Source organism: Rosa rugosa, chromosome 3, assembly GCF_958449725.1.
Source record: "Rosa rugosa chromosome 3, drRosRugo1.1, whole genome shotgun sequence".
NCBI classification, from domain to species: domain Eukaryota; kingdom Viridiplantae; phylum Streptophyta; class Magnoliopsida; order Rosales; family Rosaceae; genus Rosa; species Rosa rugosa.
Genome location: NC_084822.1, coordinates 34,728,617 through 34,753,284, shown reverse-complemented (window position 1 = coordinate 34,753,284; position 24,668 = coordinate 34,728,617). Strand labels below are relative to the sequence as shown.

Sequence of the window (24,668 nt, the reverse complement as noted above, 5' to 3'; positions counted from 1 at the left end):
AGGGTTGAAGGGAAGATGGGTGGCTCTGATTTGCATTGGGCTAATTAGGATTTAAGGTCTAATTATAGATGAGACGTCCAGTTTAAGTAGATGAAGGGGACTAATTTTGTCTAATTTTACATGTTATTAATTTATTGTTGGTCTTTAAACATTTTTATTTATATAATTAATTAATTATATGTCATAAAATTAACTTAAAAATTAAAAAATTAAAAACCGCCTAGTCCCCGCCTAGATTCCCGCCTAGGCCTCTGGGCGCTAGTCCCTGGGTCACCGCCCGACTAGCGCCTAGAGTTTTTTCGAATCTTGGAGAAGACATATTCTCTCGTAATGGATGTCATTGCACTCCACTACTTTGTCAGTTTGGTAGTTTCCAAATAACTGAACATGCAGCTTACAAATGAGGTCACTACGTATCTTTATGGGGATCTAGATACGGAATATAATGAAGGTTCTTGTGAACCTCATTTACCCAAGTCAAGTGGCTCTAGACCACGGAGCACGTTTGCAACGAGGTTGAAACGCTCACTAAAGTGACTACTTGATTGGGAAGGGATATGATGAACTATGCCCACGCGTTTCCATGACATGTTCCGGATTTGCAATTGTCGCGGTTTATGTTGATAAACATAATTGGAACCCTTGTGAGTTAAGGAAAACCGCTGAACACCTGAAATCCGAGTTTGAGAGGATGGACCTTGGGAGAACACGGTTTTGTATACCGTGTCAATAGATGCTTAGGCATTTTGATAAAGTCAAAGATGCACTCCCATGGTCGTCCGTAGTCTTGGCCCTAAAAGGGATCCGTTTCGTCCCAGGGATGATGACGAAGACGTGTTAATAGCAGAAGTGCTTACTTATGTACAATAGGCGCATTATTGTACTTAGCACAATACAAGACCGGACACCTCAATTATTATGAACTTGTTGGCTAGATATAGCCCCGCGCCAACGCAACGCCATTGGATTGGCATAAAGACAATCCTTCGATACTTGAGAGGTACGATTGATATGGGCTTGTTCTATCCCTACAGAGAGAAAAGAAATAACGGAAGTATGGGATCAGACTCCACAAGGCAAAACGCCACCTTCCGTGCTCCTCCTCCCCTCCATCAAAATGACAACGATGTCTTGCTGGGTTTTGCTGATGCAGGGTTTCTCTCGACCCTCACAAAGGTCGCTCCCAAATGGGTTATGTCTTTACCATGGGAAGCACTGCGATATCTTGGAGGTCTACAAAGCAGACCCTTGTTGCTGCTTCCTCAAATCATGCAGAGATTATTGCTCTACATGAAGCCGTGCGAGAATGCATATGGCTAAGGTCTATAGTTAGACACATTCGAGGAACTTGTGGTTTGAAGTCTACCACAGATGAACCTACATGCATTTATGAAGATAATGCAGCTTGTATTGAGCAAATGAAATTAGGTTTCATCAAGGGCGACAACACCAAGCATATATCGCCTAAGTTCTTTTACAATCAGCAACAACAGACACTTCTAAATATTGAAGTGAACCAAATCCGATCTGAGGATAATGTAGCGGACTTATTTACTAAGTCGTTACCAAAATCCACCTTCGAGAAACATGTGAAGAGCATCGGATTAAGGAAGTTATCCGAACTCCCATGATTGTAGCAATCAGGGGGAGATATGGACATCAGGGGGAGGTATGATGTCTACAGTTAGATCTCGAAGAGTGAAGGACGTGTTGTGCTCTTTTTGTCATTCGACCAGGGTTATTTTTGTCCCACAGGGTTTTTGTTACCTGACAAGGTTTTTAACGAGGCAACAATCAAAGCGTCATCGCCAAGTTTGAGTGGCACAAGGGGGAGTGTTGAAGGATGTCGACATAATGTGTGCCTCTACAAACTAGGGTTTAGAGTTGTAATAGGAAAGTGTTCTAAGTATTCAATTGTATTCGGATTCTATTGCCTTTTGTATACCTTGTAACTCCCTATTTAAAGGGCTCCTATTATCAATAATACACACAATTACAATTTTCCTACAACAGATTCTTCTTTTATTAGGAAATTTGAAAGCATTTAGAGAAGAATGTGACTCAAATGTATTAACATGCCAAATTTTAGAATGATGATTTTTTTTTTTTCCTGAGGAAATTTGAAAGCATTTAGATCGAGAAGAATGTGACTCAAATGCATTAACACACATGCAAAACTTTGTTTGGCAAATGCTATTCTTCATGTAGAGGATGTTACTGGTTTTGGGCTACAATTTGATCATTAACTTGTGGCATCAAATCAAAAATAGTAATTAATCTTTGTGTTGAGCAGATTAATTCAATATCGAATTATTCTTTTTTTTTTTTATTTCTTTTTTTTTATAAAACACAGTACGAGATTGACAGCTCCATCTTTGAGATAATCAAGATAAATCTGTAGTGTTAAGTTATGATAAGTCAATGAGGGAGACTCCATTTGTAGTTGCTCAAGTAAAAGGATTAAGGTCCTGAACAACTTATTATTCTAGCAGCATAAATTAAAGGAAACAATAACCTCAGGGATGATGAATATGATGATGTATCTACTTCTCATGTTGTCAAACGCTATTTGTGGTGACAAACTATCATTCACGTAGTGTTTTGTGTAAATGTATCAAGAACGGTTCAAATGCACATCTTTCAAAATAGTAACAAATTTTTAGTTCCCTTCAATATTTTAAAAGAGATTGATTGACACTATTTTCTTAAAGTATGTACGTTTAAAGAATTAATAGTCACACAATTAATCTTATATCATTACTCATCTAAATCTTACATTTGCGCATTTCGAATGCATTAGTCAAAACACAGGATTTTCATGTGTAAACTTCAAATCTTCAATGTGAAGACTGGGACAGGCTCACTTTTTGTGAAACTAATGTTAATTGGGACCTAAATACAAAGGTGAACTAGAGAAATCATCCAATGAGGACAAATTAAACCGGCCATTGGTTCCCTTGTTTCTGTCAAAGAAAATAATGTGAACTGATCGATTAGTAATGTATTTACAAAGTGACCACCCATAGACAGTACAGATTTGATTCTAGACCGTCATATTTTTAGCGACGAGTCATAGTTACATTTCATCGAACACCTTTTGTCCTTTCTTTAAAGAAAAAAATTTAAGAATACTGAGATAAAAACTTGCGAGTTAATCCAGATCAAATCAATGGCATGAAACAAAAGTATTGTAGGGGTTTGTCATCGATCTGGCCAGTTCTGTCTAAATGCGTCTCAGTCGCATTTCTGTGAGAGATGATTAGTAATGTTATGAGTGTACATGTGATTCATGAGAGTGCAGTTCCTATCATTTGTGATGTCAAACTTACTATTTCTAGTTTACTCCTAACCTAAAAAGCATATTAAGATTAACAATTAATATGGTTTGGTGACAGCTCAATCCGGCAATAGAATATCACTAGGCCAATCCGCCTGGTGAACCGCTTATATTTGTATGTGTATATTCTTGCTGCAAGTGACCGCCTAACCAGGACTATATATACTTCTAAAACATCCATTCTTTTCTTATCAATCCAACTAGAACTGAATCTTTTTTGCAACACAACCGTCATTCGTTGGAGACCAACAGAATTTTTTTTTTTTTTGGATTTCTTTGTTCTTTTAACCCACATCTATCGATTTTTCTCTTCTCATGGAAAACAAATGGGTTCTTCCTCTAGCCCTATCCTTGTTTATAACTGTTCTTAGCTTGGCAGCAGCAGCTAAGCCAGTACTGCCACCAGTCTTCATATTTGGTGATTCAACAGCAGATGTCGGCACCAATAACTTCTTGCCGGCTAGCAAGGCAAGAGCTGACTTTCCCCCCAATGGCATTGACTTTCCTCGCACCTCAAAACCCACCGGAAGGTTCAGCAATGGCCTTAACAGTGCTGATTTTCTTGGTTAGTCTATATACTACTTACTCCCTTAGTTTCTCATTCATAAGAAAACAATGTGGGAAAGCTCATTTTTAAGCTTAACATTTTATTGCTTCTTTTGGTGATATAGCCCGGCATTTAGGTTACAAGAGAAGTCCAAGCCCCTTTCTTTCTCTGAAAACTACTTCTCTTCAAAAGAAGAAGTTTAATGGTATCAACTTTGCTTCTGGAGGGTCTGGTCTTCTTGACATAACTGGACACACAATGGCAAGTCACTTTCTTGGGGAACAAGTTACTTTAAGCATGAGATGGCTCTTTGTCAATCTGATGTCTAATCCGGAAAAAACAGATAAATGACTAAGATGATGATTTATTTTTCCTCTTCTATGTTTTTTATTTCAGCTGACATTGATGAAGTTTGGAACTGGAAATATTCCATTTGGTGCCTCATTCAAAAACCAGAAAAAAGTTATCTCATTAACAGAGCAGATACAGCAATTTTCATCTGTCAAGAACAATCTTACGGCCTTGATGGGTGCGGTAGCAACTGAGAAGTTTCTTAAAGAGTCTTTGATCTTCATCAGCACCGGCAGCAATGACCTTTTCGGATACTACCATTCAAAGAGTTCCATTCCGAAGGAAAAGTTTTTGTCCTCTTTAGAAGTAGCTTATGAGAATCACTTGAAGGTGACAAACTTCGTTTTTTTATGTTAAGCACATTGTCTTGTGTATGTCATTAATAAGTGGAATTGTAAATAGATAGATAATTCAACTTGATCGTATATGACAAGATTTGAAGGAGTAATGATCTCTTGTGTTAAAATGGCAGACTCTATACAATCTTGGAGCAAGGAAGTTTGGCATCATCAGCATTGCCCCGATTGGCTGCTGCCCATCTCAGAGGATTTTCAATGCTACTGGGGGATGTTTGGAAGAGCTGAATGATAATGCAATAGCTTTTCATTCAAGATTGGATGCCCTCTTGTGCAAGCTTAGCTCAGAATACAAGGGCATGAAGTACTCACTTGGAAATTCATATGAAATGACAATCAATGTCATACAAAACCCTCTTCCATTCAGTAAGAAAATTATCTTCATCAATATTTACAAGCATAATGCTCAGAAATATTTGTCAATCTGATACATTTTCCTATGTTAGAATACGTTGTCTTAGTACATTTATTATACTTAAAACATGAGCACAAAAATCGTAAGGAAAAGGCTTACCTTCAAAGTGCATTTTGGTTTTTCAGATTTTACACAAGTGGCAGCTGCATGTTGTGGAACTGGGAAGCTCAATGCTGAAAACTTCTGTAAACCACATGCAAATCTCTGTTCGAATCGGGATCAATACTTGTTCTGGGATCGATTTCATCCAACACAGGCTGCTTCTAAGTTGGCTGCTGTTGCCCTCTACAGTGGTGGACCACAATTTGTATCCCCGATTAATTTTTCTCAGTTGGCCAAGGCTTAGAGCAAAGCCTATCTATTTGGTCATGACTTGATATTATGTCTGCAGATGCAACTGTTTTTACTTCTGCTTTTTAATTCACGTACTGTTCTTTTATGCATGCATTGTAAATTTTGTTTATAATAATGCAAGTAGATGTTGATTCTGGTTTTGAAAAGTTCAATCTGTAATGAAGACTTCATTTTTAATATCAGCTAAAAGCCTAAAACCCAATTTCACAGAGACAGAGGATTGCACTTTTCAGCTTCCACTTTGTTTTATAACTGTAGACTACCAAATTAAACTATGCATTTTGAATCAGGATTCAGTAATATGGTTTCCACTTATAAACACAAGAAGACTGTCATACATAATTAGGTGATAGTATCAAAGAACAATCCAAACTTGCAGTGCAGAGAAGGTGAAAGTAAACAAAGCATTAAACATCTGGAGGGTGAGTAACCAAGATGAAAAGTCATTTGAACCACTTTTTTCATTTTTAGAATTTTTTTTTTTTTTTTTTTTTTTGTTGTATGATAGAAAAAAGTCAAAAACTATATAAAATTCCTTGCTCTAGCGAAAGAAAAAGAATTTTCAGGAAAAGAATGGAGAATTCTAATTGATGTGCACTTTTGGACCTAACTACGAAGATGAGGAAGAAAGTTAAACCCCATGAGGACAAATAAACCGGCCACTTGTCTCCATGTTTCTGTCTTGGGAAAGTGGACACAGTATCTTGAGTTTATAAGGGAATATATGCTATAAGAACTTCCTTTTTAGGGCTTGCATACAGTGTTAATTAACACATCAATCAGGTCTTAAAATGTAATATTGTCACCTCATGTGGTCACATAATCCGGTCTAGAAATGTAATCCTTATAAAGGTCTACACCAGCTCTAGCCAATTCATTCTGTGTTAAAATGAGTTTCGGTAATTTATGAATGAATGTTGCACCCGAGTTAAACTCTAATAAAGTGGTAAACCTAGTTGAGAAAGCTAAGGTGATTAACAATGGTAATTGTTTGGTCAATGGTCAATCCGGCCATATGCATCAGAAAGACAATCACTAGGCCAATTTGCCTACTGAGCAATGAACATATTATACATGTCTCTAGTGTATTCTTGGAAGGAAGTGACCAGCTCTATATGTAATTCTAAAACCTCCATGCATATAAATCCCCATGACAAGTAAAGGTTTCCTGCAATACACATATTTTTGGTACTAACTTGTTCACATCTCTATTTTTTTTATATTTTTTGTCATGGCAAACAAATGGGGTTTTCCTCTAGTTCTTCTATCCTTGGTCATAGCTGTTCTTAATTTAGCAGAAGCAGCTGTACCAGCAATCTTCATACTAGGTGACTCCACTGCTGATGTTGGCACCAACAACTTCTTGCCAGGTAGCATGGCCAGGGCTGATTTCCCCTACAATGGAATCGACTTTTCTAACTCAACACCCACTGGAAGGTTCAGCAATGGCCTTAATACAGCTGATTTTCTTGGTTAGTTGAAATTAATACATTTTCTGCCTTATTCATGAATATTTAGCAGCATTGCTGCATCATCAAGCTAGCTTAACATATTCTATCTTGTGATGATATGTAGCCAAGCTATTGGGTTACGAGAAAAGTCCAAAGCCCTTTCTTTCCCTCAACTCTACTTCTCTTCTCAAGTGGTTTGGAGGCTTCAGCTTTGCTTCTGGAGGGTCTGGCCTTTTTGATACCACTGGACAAAGAATGACAAAAAATTGTATTCCACTAGCAGAGCAGATACAGCAATTTTCGTCTGTCCGGAGTAATCTCACCGCCTTAATGGGCCCTGTAGCAACTGAGACGTATCTTTCAAAGTCTTTGTTCTTCATCAGCATTGGCAGCAATGACATTTTTGAATACTACAGCTCAAACAGTTCAATTCCTGAGGAACAATTCTTGTCCTCTTTAGTACTCGCTTATGAGAATCACTTGAAGGTAACATACTTTTCTCTATGTTTCATGTATCTTAGAAATACAGGTTTAATAAGAATATTCGGGGCTGGTTTGGCATTGGTTCTGGAACTTGCAAAAGCACTATCAGATAATGAAAAATGCTTGACTGATGTCTGGCAGAAAAAAGTTACAACTCTTTCAGGCTTATAGAAGCTTTTTTTTAGTGCTTTTTGAGGAATCACCTGGCATGAAGCACTTCCAAGTGCTTCCTGCAGTTGGAATATTAACTGAAAAGATTCTATGAGTTTTAAGCGCTGCTGAAACACTTCTTACAGAAGCAATTTTTAATTATATGTACAAAATGGGGTAATGATTTCTGGGAAACTTGTGAATCTGGCTCAGACGTTACGCCTAGAATCAACCTAACCATTGGTCCAGATTCACAGACCAATTTCATGTTGTTAGACTACTGTCTAACAAGAGAAGATTTGCAGTTTAGAATTCTTATAGTTAAGCTGAGGGCTGTATTGAAATTGCAGACGTTACTCAATCTTGGAGCAAGGAAGTTAGGAATTATCAGCGTCGCACCGATTGGCTGCTGCCCATCTCAGAGATTTTTTAATGCTACTGGCGGCTGTATAGAGGAGCTGAATGATCATGCAAAAGCTTTCCATTCAAAGCTGGATGTGCTTATGCACAAGCTCAGCTCAGAATTTGAGGGCTTGAAGTACTCACTTCGAAATGCATTTGAAATGACTATAAATGTCATACAGAACCCTCTTGCATTCAGTAAGCAATTTTTTCTTGTCAATGGTGTAATTACTGTTAAACATGAGCAAAAGAATAACGGAAAATGCATAACGTACTAATCACCTTGAAACTCTACTTTTGATTTTTCAGATTTTACACAAGTGGCAGCTGCATGTTGTGGAACTGGGAAGCTCAATGCTGAAAACTTCTGTAAACCAGATGCAAATCTCTGTTCGAATCGCGATCAATACTTGTTCTGGGATCGATTTCATCCAACACAGGCTGCTTATAAGTTGGCTGCTGTAACCCTCTACGGTGGTGGACCACAATTTGTAACCCCAATTAATTTTGCTCAGTTGGCTGAGGCTTAATTAACAGTAAAAGATTGCCCTTTGGACAATAATCAACCGTATCTCCAGAAACAAACAGACTTTTACTTCTACCTTTTAAATATATAAAGTCTTTGTTAATGTAAGGTTGAATTAGGAAAGAAAAAAAAAATCAAATTGAATGGACATTTATGCAATCAGCTTTTGATTCTATGTTTCTGAAAAGTTCAGTTATGTATGTATAAAGAAATCATCATGAATATCAGCACAAACCCAATTTCTAGCTTACCCTTGTTGTATAAGTTGAATGAGGCACTGATCATAGATTCTTGAAACAATAAAGTAAGTAAAATAGAACTGTATAGATGATATCAAAATGAACATCTAGCATCAGGTATCAGATATCAGATATCAGTTTACAAAGATGAAATAATTATAGCATCAGGTATCAGATATCAGTTTACAAAGATGAAATAATTATTTGAACCTGACAAGTTTTATTTTATAAAAGCTAGCCAAAATCCTTGCAAACAAATCCAATTATGGTTTCAGATATCAGGAGACCAAGCATAGATTTTATAATTGTCTTATTCATTCTACATTTTTCAACAATAAATTTTTGCTACATATCTGTGTATATATACGGCGATATTGCAGGACGTTGCTTCTGTGGACCACATGGTGAAGTCAAAGTGATCAACAAACATTGAACTGTGTTACATAATTGAGCTTTCAGGTCAAAACAGGGCTGAATCATCTTTTAATGTAGTCCCTTTCAGAAACTCGTCTCTTTCTCTCTGCATCCTTAACCAGTGATCTGGCTCCTCAAATAGCCTAAGTATCTGTTAAAACAATTTGTCACAAAGTTACAGGGAACACATTTGCACACTTAGAAGGAAACAAAATCTTGATTTATAATCTCAAAGTAGCATGCAAACTAAGTTTTGGATTTACTGTTTTCATGGTTGGTCTTCTAGAAGATGAATGCATAAGGCAGAGGCGTGCAGCTACCATCATTACTTCCATCTCTTCCTTGTTGTAGTCCTCAGACAAGTAAGGATCAATAAGACGTTCGCATATGCCACAGCTCAATAGGGACCTTGCCTGCAAGTCAATGAACAAAGACTACAGCAGCTTCAGGTGAACAGACCAATTTTCAGAAAGTTAGTTATAAAGATCAACAGTTTCTTCTATTACCCAAAGTACTAAGCTTTCTCGAATCTCCTGGTCGGTTTGAATAGCCTCTTTCCCAGTAATGAGTTCTAGAAGCACCACTCCATATGAGTACACATCTATCTTCTCATCAACCTTGCCATACATCATGTACTCTGGGGCTAAGTATCCAAACGTCCCAACAACATCAAATGGCGCATCTGCATGCTGAGATTGACGAAGTACCATTGCTGCTCCAAAATCGGACAACTGAGAATCAGAAGCAAAAGTAACAGCACGTATCAATATCTCATATATAAGAAGTAAAAATAATTTTTGTTGGAAGGTTTTAGAATTCTAGTGATATTATTCTAGAACTCACTATTGGTTCACAATCATGGGAGAGGAGAATGTTAGAAGACTTGACATCCCTATGAATGATGGGAGGGTTGTGAGAATGATGAAGGTACTCCAAAGCTTTTGCCACACCAATTGCAACTTTCATCCTCTCACTCCACCTTAGTTGTCTCAAATTCCTCCTCAAGCTTCCATGTAAAAGATCATACACAATCGCAAGCATCTCTCCACTATCACAGAACCCAATTATCTGAACAATGTTCTTGTGATTCATACTAGATAGAAAATCTACTTCGCGGAAAAGATCACTAACTGAATGGTGTGTGGTTTTGAGGACTTTCACAGCTGCAGCTCGACCATCTTCAAGAGTGGCTCGGTACACCTTGCTATGCCCACCCTCTCCAATCACCATGTCAGAGCTGAAATTATTAGTTGCATAGCGAAGCTCTTGGGAGGCGAAATGCCTGCTGGATCCTTCTGCTTCTAGTAGTCCCAATCTATGAAACAGCTTTTGAGCCACAAAATCGGAAACCTCCACTGTTTTATGTGCAGAAGAGAGTGCCCTTCTAGTAATTCGCCGAATTGATGATACGGGAGGAGCAGATGGTATTGTCAATGACTTGTGCAATTGCCGGTTGGTGTTTGACTGATTATAGCAAGTGTACACTGAAGAAAATGACTGAGAAGATTTCAGGGGCAGGGCTACCTTTACAGAACCTTGTTGGCAAGTTCCCTCCCTCTGAAATAAGATTCTTCCAACACTATTCATTACCAGAAGTGTGCATGAAGGAGGTAAACCTTTCAGGCAAGCACTGGTAGCTGAAACATTGAGCCTGCATGGTAAATTATAATTAACACACAGAAAGCTGAGAGAGAGAGAGAGAGAGAGAGAGATTTTAGTAGTTTCATTACCCTGAAGAGCTGCAACCAAGTGCAAGGATTGTAGCATAGCTGACTCTAACTTGGTAAGCTAATTCAGAAATGTAAGAATCTCCTATGCAGACCTTTATTTGGAAATCTACCTGTACACAAGAACCATAAGCTCCAAATTTCTTTGATTATTTCACATGAGGGAGAATTAATTAAGACCCTACCTTCTTGGACTTGCAGAGATCTTCATGAATGTGGAACGTGTTCGGATCAAATGTATCATCTGTTTCTTCAACATGAATAGCCATCACATTGTCTTCTGGTTTAACAACAGAAGTGAGCAATCCAAGCAGCATTTCTCTACTGCAGGTATCTGAATTTAGGCCAGCAATAATCGTCCTCTTGGTCTTCACTGTCTTGCACCGGCACGATAGCATTTGGGGTTCAATTGTATGACTTCGAACCATCTCATACAAACTGGCACTTGGTGCTGGAGCACCAGTTCATTGAAAAACTGCAGAACATTTTTCTTCTCTTTTCTTTCTGGTTTGGAATAGCCATAAACTAATTGGTTGGGTTTTATCTATTTGGACATATTGTCGCTTTGTTTTCGTGAGCTGCAGTAGTTGATGGGTTTCAGAATGTACCAGTAGTTGGTAAGTATTGATGGCTAATATAACTCTCTCCAAAGAGTGTAGCAACTATTTCAGCCAAAATTAAAGAGGAAAATGGAATAGTTGGGCATGCCTTTTATACCAGGATCATTTGTTTGAACAATTTGATTGCACAAGTTAATATCAGATTCAATGGCCGTGCTTGTCTGGTGTTGCATAAATAAATGCCCAAAAATGGCCAATCACAAGGACTGAATATAGCACTTTAACATACTTGGAGCTTCTGTAGGAAGAGGATAGTCGAATCGACTGGATCCAGATTCATCTTCACCTGGCTAATCATGCCCAAGAGCAGAAGTACAAAATTTTCTATCTTTCCACCATTTGAGGTCTCTCAAGGAATTCGTTCCATGGTGAATTGGCCATCTGAGGTACTAACTTGTGCTAATAGCACGCCCTAACCCGTACAGATGCTCATACAACAGGGAAGTGTTGTGCTAAACATCATGATGGGATGGAAGGTCCCCCCATGACATGGATGGAAGCGAGCTGCTAATGTTTTTGCCGATTCTCACTTTAGTCCATGTAATTTCAAGGAATATAAACCCGTAGTTTAAAGTTTGCAATAAGCCCTTTGTTAATCTCAATCTCCACAATTGACCGTAGGGACTGATGTTGCAAACATTAAACTATAAGCTTTTAACTTAACTTACCAAGACTACTCGACAGGATGAAACTACAAATCAAGCTAAACTACAGAAATTGAAAATGCATTTTGACCTATCAACAATATGCTTCAGTGATAAGCAAATATCTCAGTGCCACATGGTCAATGATATTGAAAAAACAAAACACCAGCTTTGCTACTTTTATGCAATACAAAACACAAAATGATAAAAACAAAGCAAACCAATGCTTTGAATTTATACTGGAGCAATCTTAAGCTCTCATCCAGCAGAAGCAACTAAGTATACAAGAATTTATTGATCAGTAAGGCTGGCAAAATTGGCCAAGCCAAACAGTATTTCTATATTGCTGCAACAACTTGTGAAGTGGATATGAAGTATGAACTTCCTCCAAATTTTTAAAACACCTTCTTAGTCAAACCTCACATGAATGAACTTCTTCAGAAATTCTAGATTGCCGCAACCACTTGTTAAGTATGCCCGATCTGCAACCTCTACAAGATAACCCCAACAGAAAACCATCACCTACATTACTAAGCCAATGTCACCATTTTAAAATGGTGAATTGCGAAAATAAAATATAAAATTAACAAAGGAAGAGAAGGGTGACACTACTCGCACACAAAAGGCGGAACAAGTTTTATATTAACTCAAAAGAGGGTGCTGACCGTTTATCGACTCCTTGAAATCAAACAAACTATACAAAGTTCACATAAATAAAATATTATGACACGTGATCTGCACCTACACAACTCTACAAAAAAATTCTGGACCAAAGGTTGTTAAATCAGAAGAAGAAAAAATTGTTTTGGAAAATCATGTTCTTCAGTAAACAAGTTTGGAGTGTTGAAATTTTGTGGTCAAAATCTATAGTTAGTATAGACAGAATAGCACATAAACAAATATACCAAAACACTTCTATACCAAGGTAGAAGATAAAAGACTGTATTGCTTTATTAAACAGACATAGCATATACAATGGGGTAGAAACCATATATGCATATAAAATTACAAATGTAAGTGGGTCGACATGATGAAATTAACAAAATAAGCTCAGGAGAAGCCTAACCGCCATTGGATAGTGAACATCCTCAGCGATCACTCAGCAGCAACCTGAATATGTGGAAGTAGAAATATCAGGCTTCGTGTACAAACAGATATCCTTTTAAATTGAGATATTGATGCACCAAACTATAAAAATGCCCCTTGGTTTTTAAAGAGTCAAAGTAATTATAACAAAATTTAAATTAAAAAAAAAACTCAATATTGGTGAAAGTAAGACACAGGACAATTGAAATATACCTGATTTAGAGGATTATCGGGAGATTTCTTCCATAGCTTCCATATCATGTCCTTGTATTGATTGTGAGTAAGTCCTGGTTTCTCCTCCTTCAACCTGGGAAGCTCAGCCTCTTCAAATGCCTGCAATGTTTACAACAATTCGCCAACAATTTATCAACACAGAAAAAACTTAAACTGTCATAGGAACACACCAACAAGATATTAGAGGTTGATTTATCAATGAAGTGCAAAAGCACATCATAAAAACACTCATCTGGGTATGAACAAATGACAACTCCTAAAAGTAATGAGTTGCCTGGGGCAAGGGAAAGAAGTAAGAAATAAAGCTTCTAGCAATAGCCACATATCTGTACTTTGTAAGCAATTTCTACTGTACTGAACTCGATCAGAGGTTTAATAGAACCAACAGCAGTAAAGACAAATTTAAAAAAAAAAAAAAAATGAATTTGTACCTCTATAGGAGGCATTAAGCGTGAGATATTTGGACATTACACACATAAACCAAGAACTTTAGTCTAGAACTGAGAACTCAATCCCTACTACTAGTGTGGATAACACATATCCTCTGCCACCAGAAGAGCATAAACTACGTTCTTCATGAGATAAACATTGTGTCATGTGAAATCTCATAACATGTACATAGGAAAAAAAACTGAAGCAAAGTTGGAATAAAGATATGTATATTGTGCAAAATCTGTTCACAGCCTTGACCAAGGTTCAAAATCCATAAAAATTCATATAGCAAAGATATATGCGCTAACAACGCAAGCTTCTTCCTTTAGAGTAGCCATCCTATGGTAATGTGTGTTGTTTCTATTCCATTGTTCATTTTAAGGTCATTTAAGGTCCTTTAGATGGTTACTTAATGATACCTGAAACTTCACCGTCGTCATTTAAGGTCATTTTTCCATCCAAAGCAATTCCTAAAGGTCATTCTTCTATCAAAAGCAACAATTCCAGTCATGTAAACTAGGCCTAAGCATATGCTAACTCTACCTATAAATTAAAATCAACAAAATCAATGCAATTGAACCACGTAAACCATCAATTACCCCAAACTAGCCATAATTTTGATTAAAACCAATGGCAAAACGCACCTTAAACGAAGCCTTGAGCCTCCTCTCGGGGTGGCGATCCACCGGCAAGGGCTCCGCCACCGACATCTGAGCAATCGCTTCCTCCACCGACCTCGCCTCAATAGTCGAATCATCACGGTTCGTGTTCGACACAAGCACCATTCTCTCGTACTCCTCCTCCGCCGCCGTGCGCGTCTGCTTCTTCTTCGACTCCTCCGACTTCTTCTCCATCGCCGCCGCCTCCTCCTCCCGGCGCTTCCTCAGCTCGGCCTCCGTCACCTTCGGGACCGGGATCGCGACGCGGCTGACCTTCTTGTCAGGCTTCTTGGCCATCTTCTCGAGCTCCTTCTCCTCCAGCTCGGCCAATCGGCGCGCCTCGGCCTTGCGAGCGGCGGCCTCGGCTCGCTTCTCGGCCTCCTCCTCGCGCTTCTTGGCGGCGCGTGATTTGCTGCCCTCGGCTTCGCGCCAGTACTGCTCCTCCTTGTGGCGAGCCTCGCTCTCCTTGCGCTCGGCTTCGGTGGCGCTCCGCCGAGCCCTAGCGGCTTCCGCCTTGTTGTTCACGCCCATCTTCTTCGGCGGCATCTTGGGGTTCCGATTCGATCTTCTACGGCGAAGACGGTGTCAGAGAAATTCTCTGATTCTCTATGTGCTCTCTCAATAAGGAAGGAAGGAAGGAAGGATGCGAGTCCAGCAATTCGTTAGTCTAAAAACAATAAAGGCGGTTACAGTTCTCTTGCATATAACGCACCGTTTAGTTTTAAGTGGTCTTTTACGCTATCATTCGTCCCCTAGAAAGTAGAAACTTCAAAAGATGGGCCCGGGCCGGGATGGCTATGGTCACAAACTTCAAAAGATTGAGCCCGTCTATCTGTATTATCCAACTTAGCATCAATAATCATTCAAAGTTTAAAATAGGGAAATTTTTTCAAATAGTACCTGAACTAAAGGTCACTGTGAATTAACATGCCTCAATTTACACTAATTACATTTTTGTACCTGGAGTATGAAACCCGACTACATTTGTAAGTATATTGGGCTATTACCATTCAACACATGCTCTCCCAAAACAGCTAGGAGATCAGAAGATGCAAAGGATTAGGAGAATATCTCTCTTGCCTTTCCAGTGGTTCAAGGTCATAAAAGAAGATTGCAGAATCGGATCATCCGAGAGGAAATCAAGGAAATCATGCTCACTGATTTTGATATAAAGATGTCTTTTAATTCATATCATTTTTGCATGATTCTAAATTGATTTGCATTGCTTTTAAATTGGTCTGAAAATCTCATTTGTTCTACAATGCATATCCGATAGAGATTTGACCACATGGTTTGATTGCATATTTAAAACAGTTTAAAACCTTTCTATATTCTTCTTATTCGGTGATTAAGAATAAATTTGATTGAGGGGGAGTCTTACTCCACTATAAAAGGTTTGAAACTGCATCTTAAGACGTAGAGTTTTGGTGATCAAAAGGGTTTTTATCGTGTTGCATATGTTTACACAAATCATCTTCTAAAACTCTCTTTACATGTTTCATTACACACTATATTAGGGGTGGTTGAAATTCCCGAACCTGCCGAAACCAGCCGAAAACCGGCCAACCGCCGCCGTCAGTGCCGACTGAGATGGTAACCGGAAGATCCGGTTCGGTTTACCGTACCGTATACGCGTACGCGGCTCGGTATCGGTACACTAATATCAATTATACGGTATTACCGTACCAACCGTACATATATACTTGTATTATTTTTTATTTATTTTTAATACTAGGTATGTTTTAAGCCGTTGATTTCTAGGATCTGTGAATGATAGCCGTTGGATCTGTGGAGATTGGGTTAACCTAACAGGGGTCACTCAGATTAGGTCATTTGCAGCCTCTCTCTCTGTCGAGTCTCGACCCTCTCTTCCTCTCTCTTCCTCTCAGAACCAAACCCAGCCCCAATCCAATCCCAAAAACAACAATCGAATGAATCGCTCATTGATGCGAACCTCACCAACATAAGCTTCAACCCAGATTGAGTTTGATTTTTGAAATCCCCAAATCGTTCGACCAACCCTAGACTCTTCCTCTCTCTTCCTCTCAGAACCAACCCAGCCCCAATCCAATCCCAAAAACAACAATCGATCATTGATGCGAACCTCACCAACATAAGCTGAGACCCAGATTGAGTTTGATTTTTGAAATCCCCAAATCATTCGACCAACCCTAGATCAGTTGCTTGACTTGCTTCACTTGCTTGGTTGAAGTGGTTGCTCAGAGACTTATACGGTGTTCAATTGGTGTTTCCGAGCACAAATAATTAGGTAAAATCGATCTCCTTTTAGTTTTTTACTCTTGTTACTCCTTTTGCTCTAATTTGTATGAAAAAAAAAGGAATCTGTTGTTGATTTTGTTAATTTCATGGTTGAAATTGATCGTGGTTATCTAACATATATGTTCATATGTGTTTTGGTAGGAAAGTCCTTTGAAGCTTGAAGGTATTGACCATGGATTTCAGTTGAGGCTTTATCAGTTTATCCTGAGGCAGGGAGGTGATCGAGGTCTTTGATTAGGTAACTAAACGTCTAAACTTGTGTGTGCTTGGTTGGGTTTTGATTCTTTGAACTTAAAGTATCTGCTTGTGACTTTGTGTATGGGTGTTTATGATTATTTGAACATGAAGTTTCTATTCTGCTTGTACTCTTATTAATTAGTATGTGACTTTGAGAGTTTCTGTGTGAATAAGTTTCTGCTTGTTCTCTTATTAATTATTTTGTGACTTTCTGTGTGTATAACTATAAACTGAACATGATTGCAAAGTATGAAACTGGAAATATTAGCTTACTTGAAATTTTTGTTTATTAATACATCAACTTATTTCTATATTGACTTGGCTATTTGTATTTTTTTTGTGGTTTTAACATTGAAGAAACTGCTGCGCTTAATTTGGGAGGTGCGAACTCGTCTACGACAAGTACTGCTTGAAGATTTGGATGGTGCAAACATCCAGATCGAAGATATAGCTGCTGTGCATTTTTTGGTCAAGTCTTTGGAGTCTACTTGAAGATTTGGATGCAACTGCTGTGTTTTTTGTTTTGTTTGTTTAGTCTTAGGAACACTCAAATCACTTGCAGCTTTTTGTTTATTTCAATTTGAGGTTCTGTAATATTCATTGTTTATTTCAATTTGAGGTTCTGTAATATCCAATAACCTTTAGACAACGTGACATACACTTGATGAAGATGTATTATTCAGGAAATTGTAGAGTTAAGTATGTATGTAATAGCTTTTATGTATTTGGTAAAAACTGAACAGGAAAAATGGTTTAAAAACAGCCCAGAATGGGTGATTGGCCTATATAAATGTTTATCAATATTAGGCCCAATCATCCTCTTCGGTTGGGCCCTAACCGAGACAAAACCGACCGTAATATTGGTAACCGATCTTTACTGTTACCGACTTTTCCGGTACGGTAGTGGTATCGATTTTCAATATACCGATGTGTTTCGGTTGGTATTCGGCTCAGAGGAAAAAAAACGGTAACCGTACCAAATCCAGCCCTACACTATATCACCTACATACTTCATTGTCAAGATTAGTGAGAGTCTGAGATCAAGTAAGATTAGTAGAAAGGCTCACATTGATAGGGTGGTGGTTAAGTAAGAAGTTAGATCAGTTATAAATCAAGTTAGCATTTGTTGCTAAGTGAAAGTGTTTGTCATGAACAACACTACTTGTATACTGTAAACTCCTTTGTTTCATATTGGATTGATTCTTTGTGTTGGCTACGTTAAAAGCCACGCAGTGAAGTTTCCTCAGTGGAGAGGTTTACACTGCGTCAGCAAATACTGTGTTCTTCAATTTTTAGTATCAGCTAAAAACCCTAAATGCAGAAACAATAGGAATCTGTGCTATTGTGTGTAGTTTTGGTTTGCAATTATATGACCAATCTAATGTTTGGTTAATTTGGTTGCTTATTGTGTTCTTGATTTGATTACAAAGGGGTTTGCTGGTTGATCGAGTTACTAGCCTTTTTTTTTTTTTTTTTTTTTGCTGTGAATCCTATAATGTTTTAGTTGTTTATGTTCTTCTAGAATCTAATGGGGCCTAGATGGAAAGGAATCAGCGCTGAAGCTAAATCTCGCTCTAAAGCTAAAGCTTTTGCACAACCCATGTCAAACATATATAGTATTGCAGCTTCAGTCTTCTCTAATCGGATCAAATTCTCGAGGGTTCCTATGTGGGAGCACTGTACGTACTTGTTGAAGTGAAAGCAGAACAAGCTAATCTTCTTGAATCTGCTTGCTTTGGTGTTAGAGTGATAGAGAATAAGCACTGGTTTCAGTTGTGTATGGAAAAGGCCTTTTACCTATGCCATACTCTAAAATGCCTCGAGATAGGTGAAGATAAGTGCTCTAAGAATGATAACCAGCTAAGGCAGTGCATGGAATCCAGAAAATCATTGTTCCCATATTTGTACAAGGCTTATTCTCATCTTAGAATGAAAACTGGGTTGTCAGGTCAGGAGCTAAATACGGTGTAGACTTTGTTGCCTACCGCCATCATCCAGCTCTAGTTCATTCTGAATATGTGGTGATTGTATTGTGAGAGGAAGATAGTCATTGGAAATAAGCGACTGAGGGAGTGGTTAGATATTCATTGACTCATTGTACTACTCGGCTTTGTGGAGGTGTTGTGAAGACATTATTAGTTCTTTCTATCAGCAGAAATGGTCATACTGTGGACTCCCCATCAAGTGTAGAGATATTTACTGTTGAAGAGCGTACAATCACTAGATGGAAGCCAGAACAATGCCGTGTTGTCGATAGATTAGTTAAAGTGAAAAGGGAACCAGATCGGAGAAACTCGGTGCTGATATTCTCCTGCTGCACTCACTCTACCGGTACTTTAAATTCCACTCACCTTAAATCTCTCAGCTAACACTTATTTTCAACGATGTGGATATTGTAGCCATTATTGTTGTTAGAGAATCTGTTTACTCTATCTGTTCATTTTCCTCACCCTCAGAACCTCTTGACATAGATGATTCTCAGCATATGTTGAATGATGATGAGCTCTCTCTTAACACTATGGCAGAGGATGGAAGTGATGAGGAGGTATGCATTTGCTACTCTAATTTGTAACATTAGAGATCGAGAACCTGATTATATCTTAATGGATTGATATATTGGAGAATTTTATATGTTATGCTTCTAGTGGGGAAACAAAAGAATTCTCTATGGATAAGTACTATAGTGAATACATAGGTTTGTTAGTTTGTATGTGTTCTTACATGCATGCCTGATCATCAGCAATCGGATGAATTCAATTGGCGTTGGTTTTGTTATGTCTTTCTGAAACACAACTATTAAAACATATCTTTTCCTTTCGTAAAGTTGCTAGAGTATGCTTGAGTGTCATGTGAGTATTCGCTGCGTCAAGACCGATGTTCGATTAGGGAGACCGCTGGTGGTCGTCGCTTGGCAGTGCAGTTTGGCGGTTGGCATGCTGGCGCTGGCGGGTTGTGGGCCATCATTGGTGTCTGCTAGCGGTGGTGCCTAGCAGAGGCCGCTGGCGCATTTGCACTTGCTAGCAGAGTGCGCTGGCCTGCTGGCAGTGGTGCCCAGCGGAGGATGCCAAGCTGGGGCCGCTGGTGTGTTGGCGCTTGCTAGCAGAGTGCGCTGGCCTGCTGGCGGTGGTGCCCAGCAGAGGATGCCTAGCGGGGGTCGCTTGCTAGCGCAGCTATCCTGAGGTGATGAGCTGCACTGCACGTGGTGGCCTCGATCTGACGATGGCCAAAGGATGGGGAGGATGATCAAATGATGGGAATGGTGATCAAAGGACTCTGAAGCATGACGTTGACCAAGTGAGTTCGCGGCATGAGTGTTTGTTGCTGCTCCTGGAGGAGAACTTGCCTGGCGGCGGCTCTTAGCGGAGTAACAAAGCCACAGAGAAGGCTGGGTGCCCAGAGTAAGCTTCTGGGTGTCCACCTTTTACCTCAAATTTTTGTTGTGGGCCTTCTTTGACGCTAACGGGGGGCCTACTTTGACGTTGGCGTGCCTAGCGGTGCCTTGTTTGGCTGGAGATGGCCGCTAGCCTTGATTTTTTTTTTTTTTAATTTATACCGCTAGGATAGGATGACATTTGCCATAAGAGGCTCGTGTACCGCTTAACCTTGGCGTAAGGCTGAACGTGGAAATTGCTCAATTTTTTTTATTTATTTTTTTGAGATTGGAGCTGACATTTGGCGGAGTAATAAGGAGTAGGGCTGGCATTTTGGGCCGAAGTAACCGAACCAACCGATTTTCGAACCGGCCCGAATCGATTTGGGCCGAAATCTCGGCCTACCGACTTTCGGCTCGGCTCAGCCGTACCGTATGGCTCCCTTCGGCTCGGCTACGGTATGCCATACACCATACCGTCGGTATACCGTACCGACCGAGTATAGTGTATACATACCGAAAAATTTACAATATGTACAAAATTGTGTAAGAGGCAGGGTTCGAACCCACATCCTCTTCCACACAGACTCGGCTCCCAACCACTAGAGCACAATCTGCCTTCATTATATTATACTACAAATTTTATATTTATTTATCACTTGGTTCTTATTGTCAAAATTAAAACAAAGACCAACAAACCCTAATACCCTATCACTTAACTCGACCCCAGCCTCATTTCTCACTTCTTCATTTCTTCGTTTTGCTCGACCTAAACCTGCCTCCCTCCCCAAAATCATCGATCCCAGATTCTAGCCCCTAAAATCATCAAAACCATGGACAAATCTCTCTTGCAATAGGTCATATCCCAAATCCCCATCCTTATTTCTCCACAATTTCGACAGATTCACCTTTGTTGTTTGAAAATCCCCAAACCATCGAAACCCTAATTCTGGAAAAGTGTTGTTTCCTTCACCGAAAGGTAATCTCTACCGCTATTCTATGTTGTTGTTCAATTTTTATTGTCGATTACTCGATTTTGATCTTAAGAAACTCGAAGGTCAAGAAGGTCAAGTGAAACCGTCCTCCAGTTCTGTGATTTCGACGACTCCGGCAACCTGGCAAGGTGTTTTTGACTGAAAGAGAAGGCAGAAGGAGAGCGACTCCGGAAACTTTAGGTATGTTCTGTTGGGTCCTCATTCCTTAATCCCAGAAGATGATTTTGGCCTTCTTGTTGATTTTTAATTTGTTTTTCCTTTATCTGAGAAGGTACTTTTGGAGCTAAAAACAACCATTGCAGGTGAGAATCACTTCTTCTCGTTCCACTGAGTTCATATTTATTTTGTTTCTTGTTTAGCTATAACTGGTATATGATTTGTGGTGGTGTGTTGCTGCTTTCTTTTCGAAAGTCATTTATTGATTTTTGTATACCTTCACTGACCAACTTTGTTTGCCTGCTTCCTAGTAAAAATAAATCAAGGAGTCCAAGTGTGATCAGTTGGACCATACATTTAGGAGCATACGATTGGGAGGTAAGAGTACTTGACTGGGACTGTTTAATCATGAATGTTGTGGGTAAACGATAATGCAAATGCATTATCCGATACTTTCAAAGCTTGCAAAGGATGTATTTGCCATCCCTTGCAGCACCATCGCAAGTGAAAATGCATTCAGTTTGGGGAAAAGGGTGGTAGATCCTTATAGGAGCTCCCTAACACCTAAAATGGTGGAGTGTTTGGTCTGCTCAAGTGATTGGCTGAGGGCTACAACACCTAACTTCTACAAGGAACCAACTGAGGTTGAGCTGGAGCAGTATCGCGAGCTAGAAGCAATGGAGAGAGGTATAATTATGCAAATATTTGATTGAATTTACTCGTTTATGTGATTTCTGTAATTTTTTTAAAACTTGTACTCACTGTCAATTTTTTGTTTTAATTTGTAGAAACCGCTGGACTTAGATTGGATGAACCAAGCTCTTCTACAACCACTGCTGCAACATAAAGAAGGTGTCAAGGTGATAAGTTTCATGAGTTCTGGGCTGCTGCATTCATTTTGGTCTGATATCTATTTATTTCCATAGATGATTCTTTTAAGTGCATGAATTCTGGGCTGCTAACTTGTGAATTTGGTTTGGGCTGCTGCATCAAGTTGCTGCAATCATTTTAGTCCAATATTAATTAACTTAAACTGTGCAGCTGCAGCAGCATAATGGAGCAAGAAGATGAGGTCATGCTGATCGGAAGATTAAAACAACCTCATTGTGCTTAACTGCTGCTTTTGATTTTCACTTGTAATGGGACTTGGTGTATTTTGCTCTTCAAAATGCTTTGGTACAATTTACATTATGATTTATGCTGGTAATGTAATATTCTTTTCAATTATTGTAATATTTAAGTTATATGTAAATTAGTAGTAGTTGAATCCCTTCAATGTTTTATTGTGCTTCAATGTTTTTTGTGTTAACAGTTTCCAGATGAAGAGTTAGAATCCCTTTTAAGATGAGTTTGAAACTTTGAATGGTTAGAATTCTGAATTCCTGTAAGATTTTCAGTTTCCAGATTTTATGTTTGGATGTGTTATTGTGTTAGTACTTAGTACTTGGTACCAGATTTTCTGATTTTGTTAGAAGAGAATGAATAGCTGGGCTTTGGAAACACATATTGGGTCAAGGCTAAAATCAACACAGATATTGGGCTTGAAAACAAATACTAAAAAAGAAAGGGAATGAAGGCCCAATACAATTCGGCATCAGCCCATTACCGAATCAAACCAACCGAATATTCGGTAACCGATTTTTCGGTTTGGGCCTGGTACGGTTCGGTTTCGGCCCAAGAAATGGGCCTACCGACCTACTTCGGTTCGGTAACGGTTGGGCCTTATTTTGGTCGGTTTTGGGCCGAATCCAGCCCTAGTAAGGAGGTATTTGAATTTTGAGCTGGTGGAGCAAGCTTTATGTAGAGAAGCAAAATTATTTTTTGTTACCGCCAAGGATGGGGTTTGCTCATCATCTTCCCAGTGAATTGATAACTCAAATAAGAAAAGAAAGTTCTTTGAACTTCCGTTAAAGTGACTTAACGCATGATAAGTGATGAAGTCATTGTATCAGCTTTTCACAGACAACGTCAATGTTAATATTAGAACCGAATGGTCTAGTTAATGTTAGAGAGAGAGAGCGAGAGTAAAAAACACAAAAAATATAGTGGTTTGTCTCCCGCCTTAGCGGGATAGTACATCCACTTGAAGTGTTGCACTATATGGGTTTGGGCCACAAGGCCCAATAGGATTACAAGTATGTAATGGGATGTGGAATAAATGGGAAGGAGTCTCCTTTTATAGGGAAGGGAGGCTCCTTCCTTTACATGGTTTTCAATGTGGGACACAAAGTCTCTTTCTAGTCTAGAAAGCTTGTTGTGAAGGCATATTGGTGAGGAAGGGAAAGTGGCTTCCCAGTGAGCTCTTGGCCACTTCCGACTACCGCGGAGTAGCTTGGATGTCGGGCTACGGGATGCATGTCGCGGTTGGGTCCCACCATAGCTTGTGGGCGTCCCTAAGAGGGTATTACATATGCGTGGTGACATAGTTATTTCTCCATACTAGTGGAAGTATCTACAAGATGCATAATTAGAAAGAAGCAAAAGAAACAACAAACTGTCAGCTAAAGAGCTTGATATCTCTTCATTCTTCAAGGCTTCAATGCTTCACACATTAGTCACCATGTTAAATCACATTTTCTAATTGAGAGTTTGAGACTCCTTATGAGTAATGAAATTCCAAAGAGAAAAGGATGGGTATTTGATTTCGGTGGTTAACTCATGGAGATTTGTTGCAGTGCTGCTGCCTTAGTGCCTTACTGTCTTTGGAAAGTTTGGAGAGTCAAATCGCAAGTTAGAGATAAGAGTGGTTGTGCCATTTTTTTTTTGTTGTTGTCTAGATAAGTGTTACTGTGTTAGATGCTTAGACAGAAAGAGAATTTGTTAGATGTATAAATACTAATAATTGACACATTTTAAAATTTTAATTTTAATTATAAATATAACTATTTTGCGATGGGACGGAACTAGCTCAAGATTGAAATTACAATACCATTTTAACCCCGAAGTATTCGGGACAGAACGAGACCATCCGTTTCACTCAAAAATAATAGGGTTTTTGTCCATTTACCCCATTTTTAGGGATTTTTTTCCCACTTACCCCATTAAATTTTTTAAATTCCTCCTTACCCAAAACACTCTAAGGAAGTCTTCCCTAATACCCCATTAATTTTTTTTTAAGACCATTTTACCCTTACTCCTTTGTTACTTAAAAAAGAGAGAGAGAGAGAGAGAGAATGGAAGAAAGAGAAACCATAGGAGACTTC

General features: G+C 39.0%; 4 protein-coding genes, 1 long non-coding RNA gene and 1 pseudogene across 9 annotated transcripts; 4 read left to right on the top strand and 2 right to left on the bottom strand.

Moving 5' to 3' along the window:
- The first annotated feature begins 3,521 nt into the window (after nucleotides 1-3,521).
- On the top strand, nucleotides 3,522-5,542 carry LOC133739708 (GDSL esterase/lipase At5g37690-like). Its single transcript, XM_062167498.1, has 5 exons — nucleotides 3,522-3,902; nucleotides 4,009-4,145; nucleotides 4,281-4,565; nucleotides 4,708-4,957; nucleotides 5,132-5,542. The coding sequence occupies exons 1-5, from the start codon at nucleotides 3,653-3,655 to the stop codon at nucleotides 5,350-5,352; spliced, it is 1,143 nt and encodes a 380-aa protein (XP_062023482.1). The 5' UTR covers nucleotides 3,522-3,652; the 3' UTR covers nucleotides 5,353-5,542.
- A 1,012-nt stretch (nucleotides 5,543-6,554) lies between these two features.
- Nucleotides 6,555-8,613, top strand: LOC133739709 (GDSL esterase/lipase At5g55050-like). The gene is made up of 4 exons (XM_062167500.1): nucleotides 6,555-6,832; nucleotides 6,936-7,297; nucleotides 7,795-8,044; nucleotides 8,156-8,613. Exons 1-4 carry the CDS (start codon nucleotides 6,592-6,594, stop codon nucleotides 8,374-8,376), a joined length of 1,074 nt encoding a protein of 357 aa, XP_062023484.1. The 5' UTR covers nucleotides 6,555-6,591; the 3' UTR covers nucleotides 8,377-8,613.
- A 295-nt stretch (nucleotides 8,614-8,908) lies between these two features.
- Nucleotides 8,909-12,009, bottom strand: LOC133738947 (protein kinase STUNTED-like). 2 transcript variants are annotated; one of them, XM_062166637.1, is made up of 6 exons: nucleotides 10,938-12,009; nucleotides 10,756-10,865; nucleotides 9,869-10,676; nucleotides 9,532-9,756; nucleotides 9,289-9,459; nucleotides 8,909-9,176 (listed from the first exon to the last, which is right to left on the bottom strand). In XM_062166637.1, the coding sequence occupies exons 1-6, from the start codon at nucleotides 11,178-11,180 to the stop codon at nucleotides 9,072-9,074; spliced, it is 1,662 nt and encodes a 553-aa protein (XP_062022621.1). In that variant the 5' UTR covers nucleotides 11,181-12,009; the 3' UTR covers nucleotides 8,909-9,071. The 2 variants fall into 2 exon arrangements, with proteins under 2 accessions (XP_062022621.1, XP_062022622.1); XM_062166638.1 differs by having other exon boundaries at nucleotides 9,289-9,438.
- A 121-nt stretch (nucleotides 12,010-12,130) lies between these two features.
- Nucleotides 12,131-15,118, bottom strand: LOC133738948 (uncharacterized). Of its 3 annotated transcripts, none has more exons than XM_062166641.1 (4): nucleotides 14,413-15,118; nucleotides 13,316-13,435; nucleotides 13,083-13,126; nucleotides 12,131-12,538 (listed from the first exon to the last, which is right to left on the bottom strand). In XM_062166641.1, the coding sequence occupies exons 1-3, from the start codon at nucleotides 14,971-14,973 to the stop codon at nucleotides 13,112-13,114; spliced, it is 696 nt and encodes a 231-aa protein (XP_062022625.1). In that variant the 5' UTR covers nucleotides 14,974-15,118; the 3' UTR covers nucleotides 12,131-12,538; nucleotides 13,083-13,111. The 3 variants fall into 3 exon arrangements, with proteins under 3 accessions (XP_062022625.1, XP_062022624.1, XP_062022626.1); XM_062166640.1 differs by having other exon boundaries at nucleotides 12,131-12,507; XM_062166642.1 differs by having other exon boundaries at nucleotides 12,131-12,498.
- A 3,354-nt stretch (nucleotides 15,119-18,472) lies between these two features.
- On the top strand, nucleotides 18,473-19,619 carry LOC133737621 (tRNA-splicing endonuclease subunit Sen2-1-like; annotated as a pseudogene).
- A 1,393-nt stretch (nucleotides 19,620-21,012) lies between these two features.
- LOC133735137 (uncharacterized) lies at nucleotides 21,013-22,612 on the top strand. 2 transcript variants are annotated; one of them, XR_009858771.1, is made up of 6 exons: nucleotides 21,013-21,293; nucleotides 21,372-21,489; nucleotides 21,581-21,611; nucleotides 21,777-21,843; nucleotides 22,254-22,366; nucleotides 22,507-22,612. It is a non-coding gene; the product is annotated as an uncharacterized LOC133735137 (long non-coding RNA). The 2 variants fall into 2 exon arrangements; XR_009858772.1 differs by having other exon boundaries at nucleotides 21,014-21,293; nucleotides 22,254-22,325; nucleotides 22,507-22,596.
- The last annotated feature ends 2,056 nt before the right edge of the window (nucleotides 22,613-24,668 follow it).

Bases quoted from the DNA above. Each gene is read 5' to 3' on its own strand.
- LOC133738948 (XM_062166641.1), bottom strand. From the start codon at position 14,973: ATGCCGCCGAAGAAGATGGGCGTGAACAACAAGGCGGAAGCCGCTAGG. The intron at 13,436-14,412 runs GTGCGTTTTGCC...TAAACATTGCAG, and splicing joins GGCTCAAGGCTTCGTTTAAG to GCATTTGAAGAGGCTGAGCT.
- LOC133739709 (XM_062167500.1), top strand. From the start codon at position 6,592: ATGGCAAACAAATGGGGTTTTCCTCTAGTTCTTCTATCCTTGGTCATA. The intron at 6,833-6,935 runs GTTAGTTGAAAT...GATGATATGTAG, and splicing joins TAATACAGCTGATTTTCTTG to CCAAGCTATTGGGTTACGAG. The intron at 7,298-7,794 runs GTAACATACTTT...TTGAAATTGCAG, and splicing joins CTTATGAGAATCACTTGAAG to ACGTTACTCAATCTTGGAGC.
- LOC133739708 (XM_062167498.1), top strand. From the start codon at position 3,653: ATGGAAAACAAATGGGTTCTTCCTCTAGCCCTATCCTTGTTTATAACT. The intron at 3,903-4,008 runs GTTAGTCTATAT...TTGGTGATATAG, and splicing joins TAACAGTGCTGATTTTCTTG to CCCGGCATTTAGGTTACAAG. The intron at 4,146-4,280 runs GCAAGTCACTTT...TTTTTATTTCAG, and splicing joins ACATAACTGGACACACAATG to CTGACATTGATGAAGTTTGG.
- LOC133738947 (XM_062166637.1), bottom strand. From the start codon at position 11,180: ATGGTTCGAAGTCATACAATTGAACCCCAAATGCTATCGTGCCGGTGC. The intron at 10,866-10,937 runs GTAGGGTCTTAA...TCTTGTGTACAG, and splicing joins ATCTCTGCAAGTCCAAGAAG to GTAGATTTCCAAATAAAGGT. The intron at 9,757-9,868 runs GTGAGTTCTAGA...TCTGATTCTCAG, and splicing joins CCCATGATTGTGAACCAATA to TTGTCCGATTTTGGAGCAGC.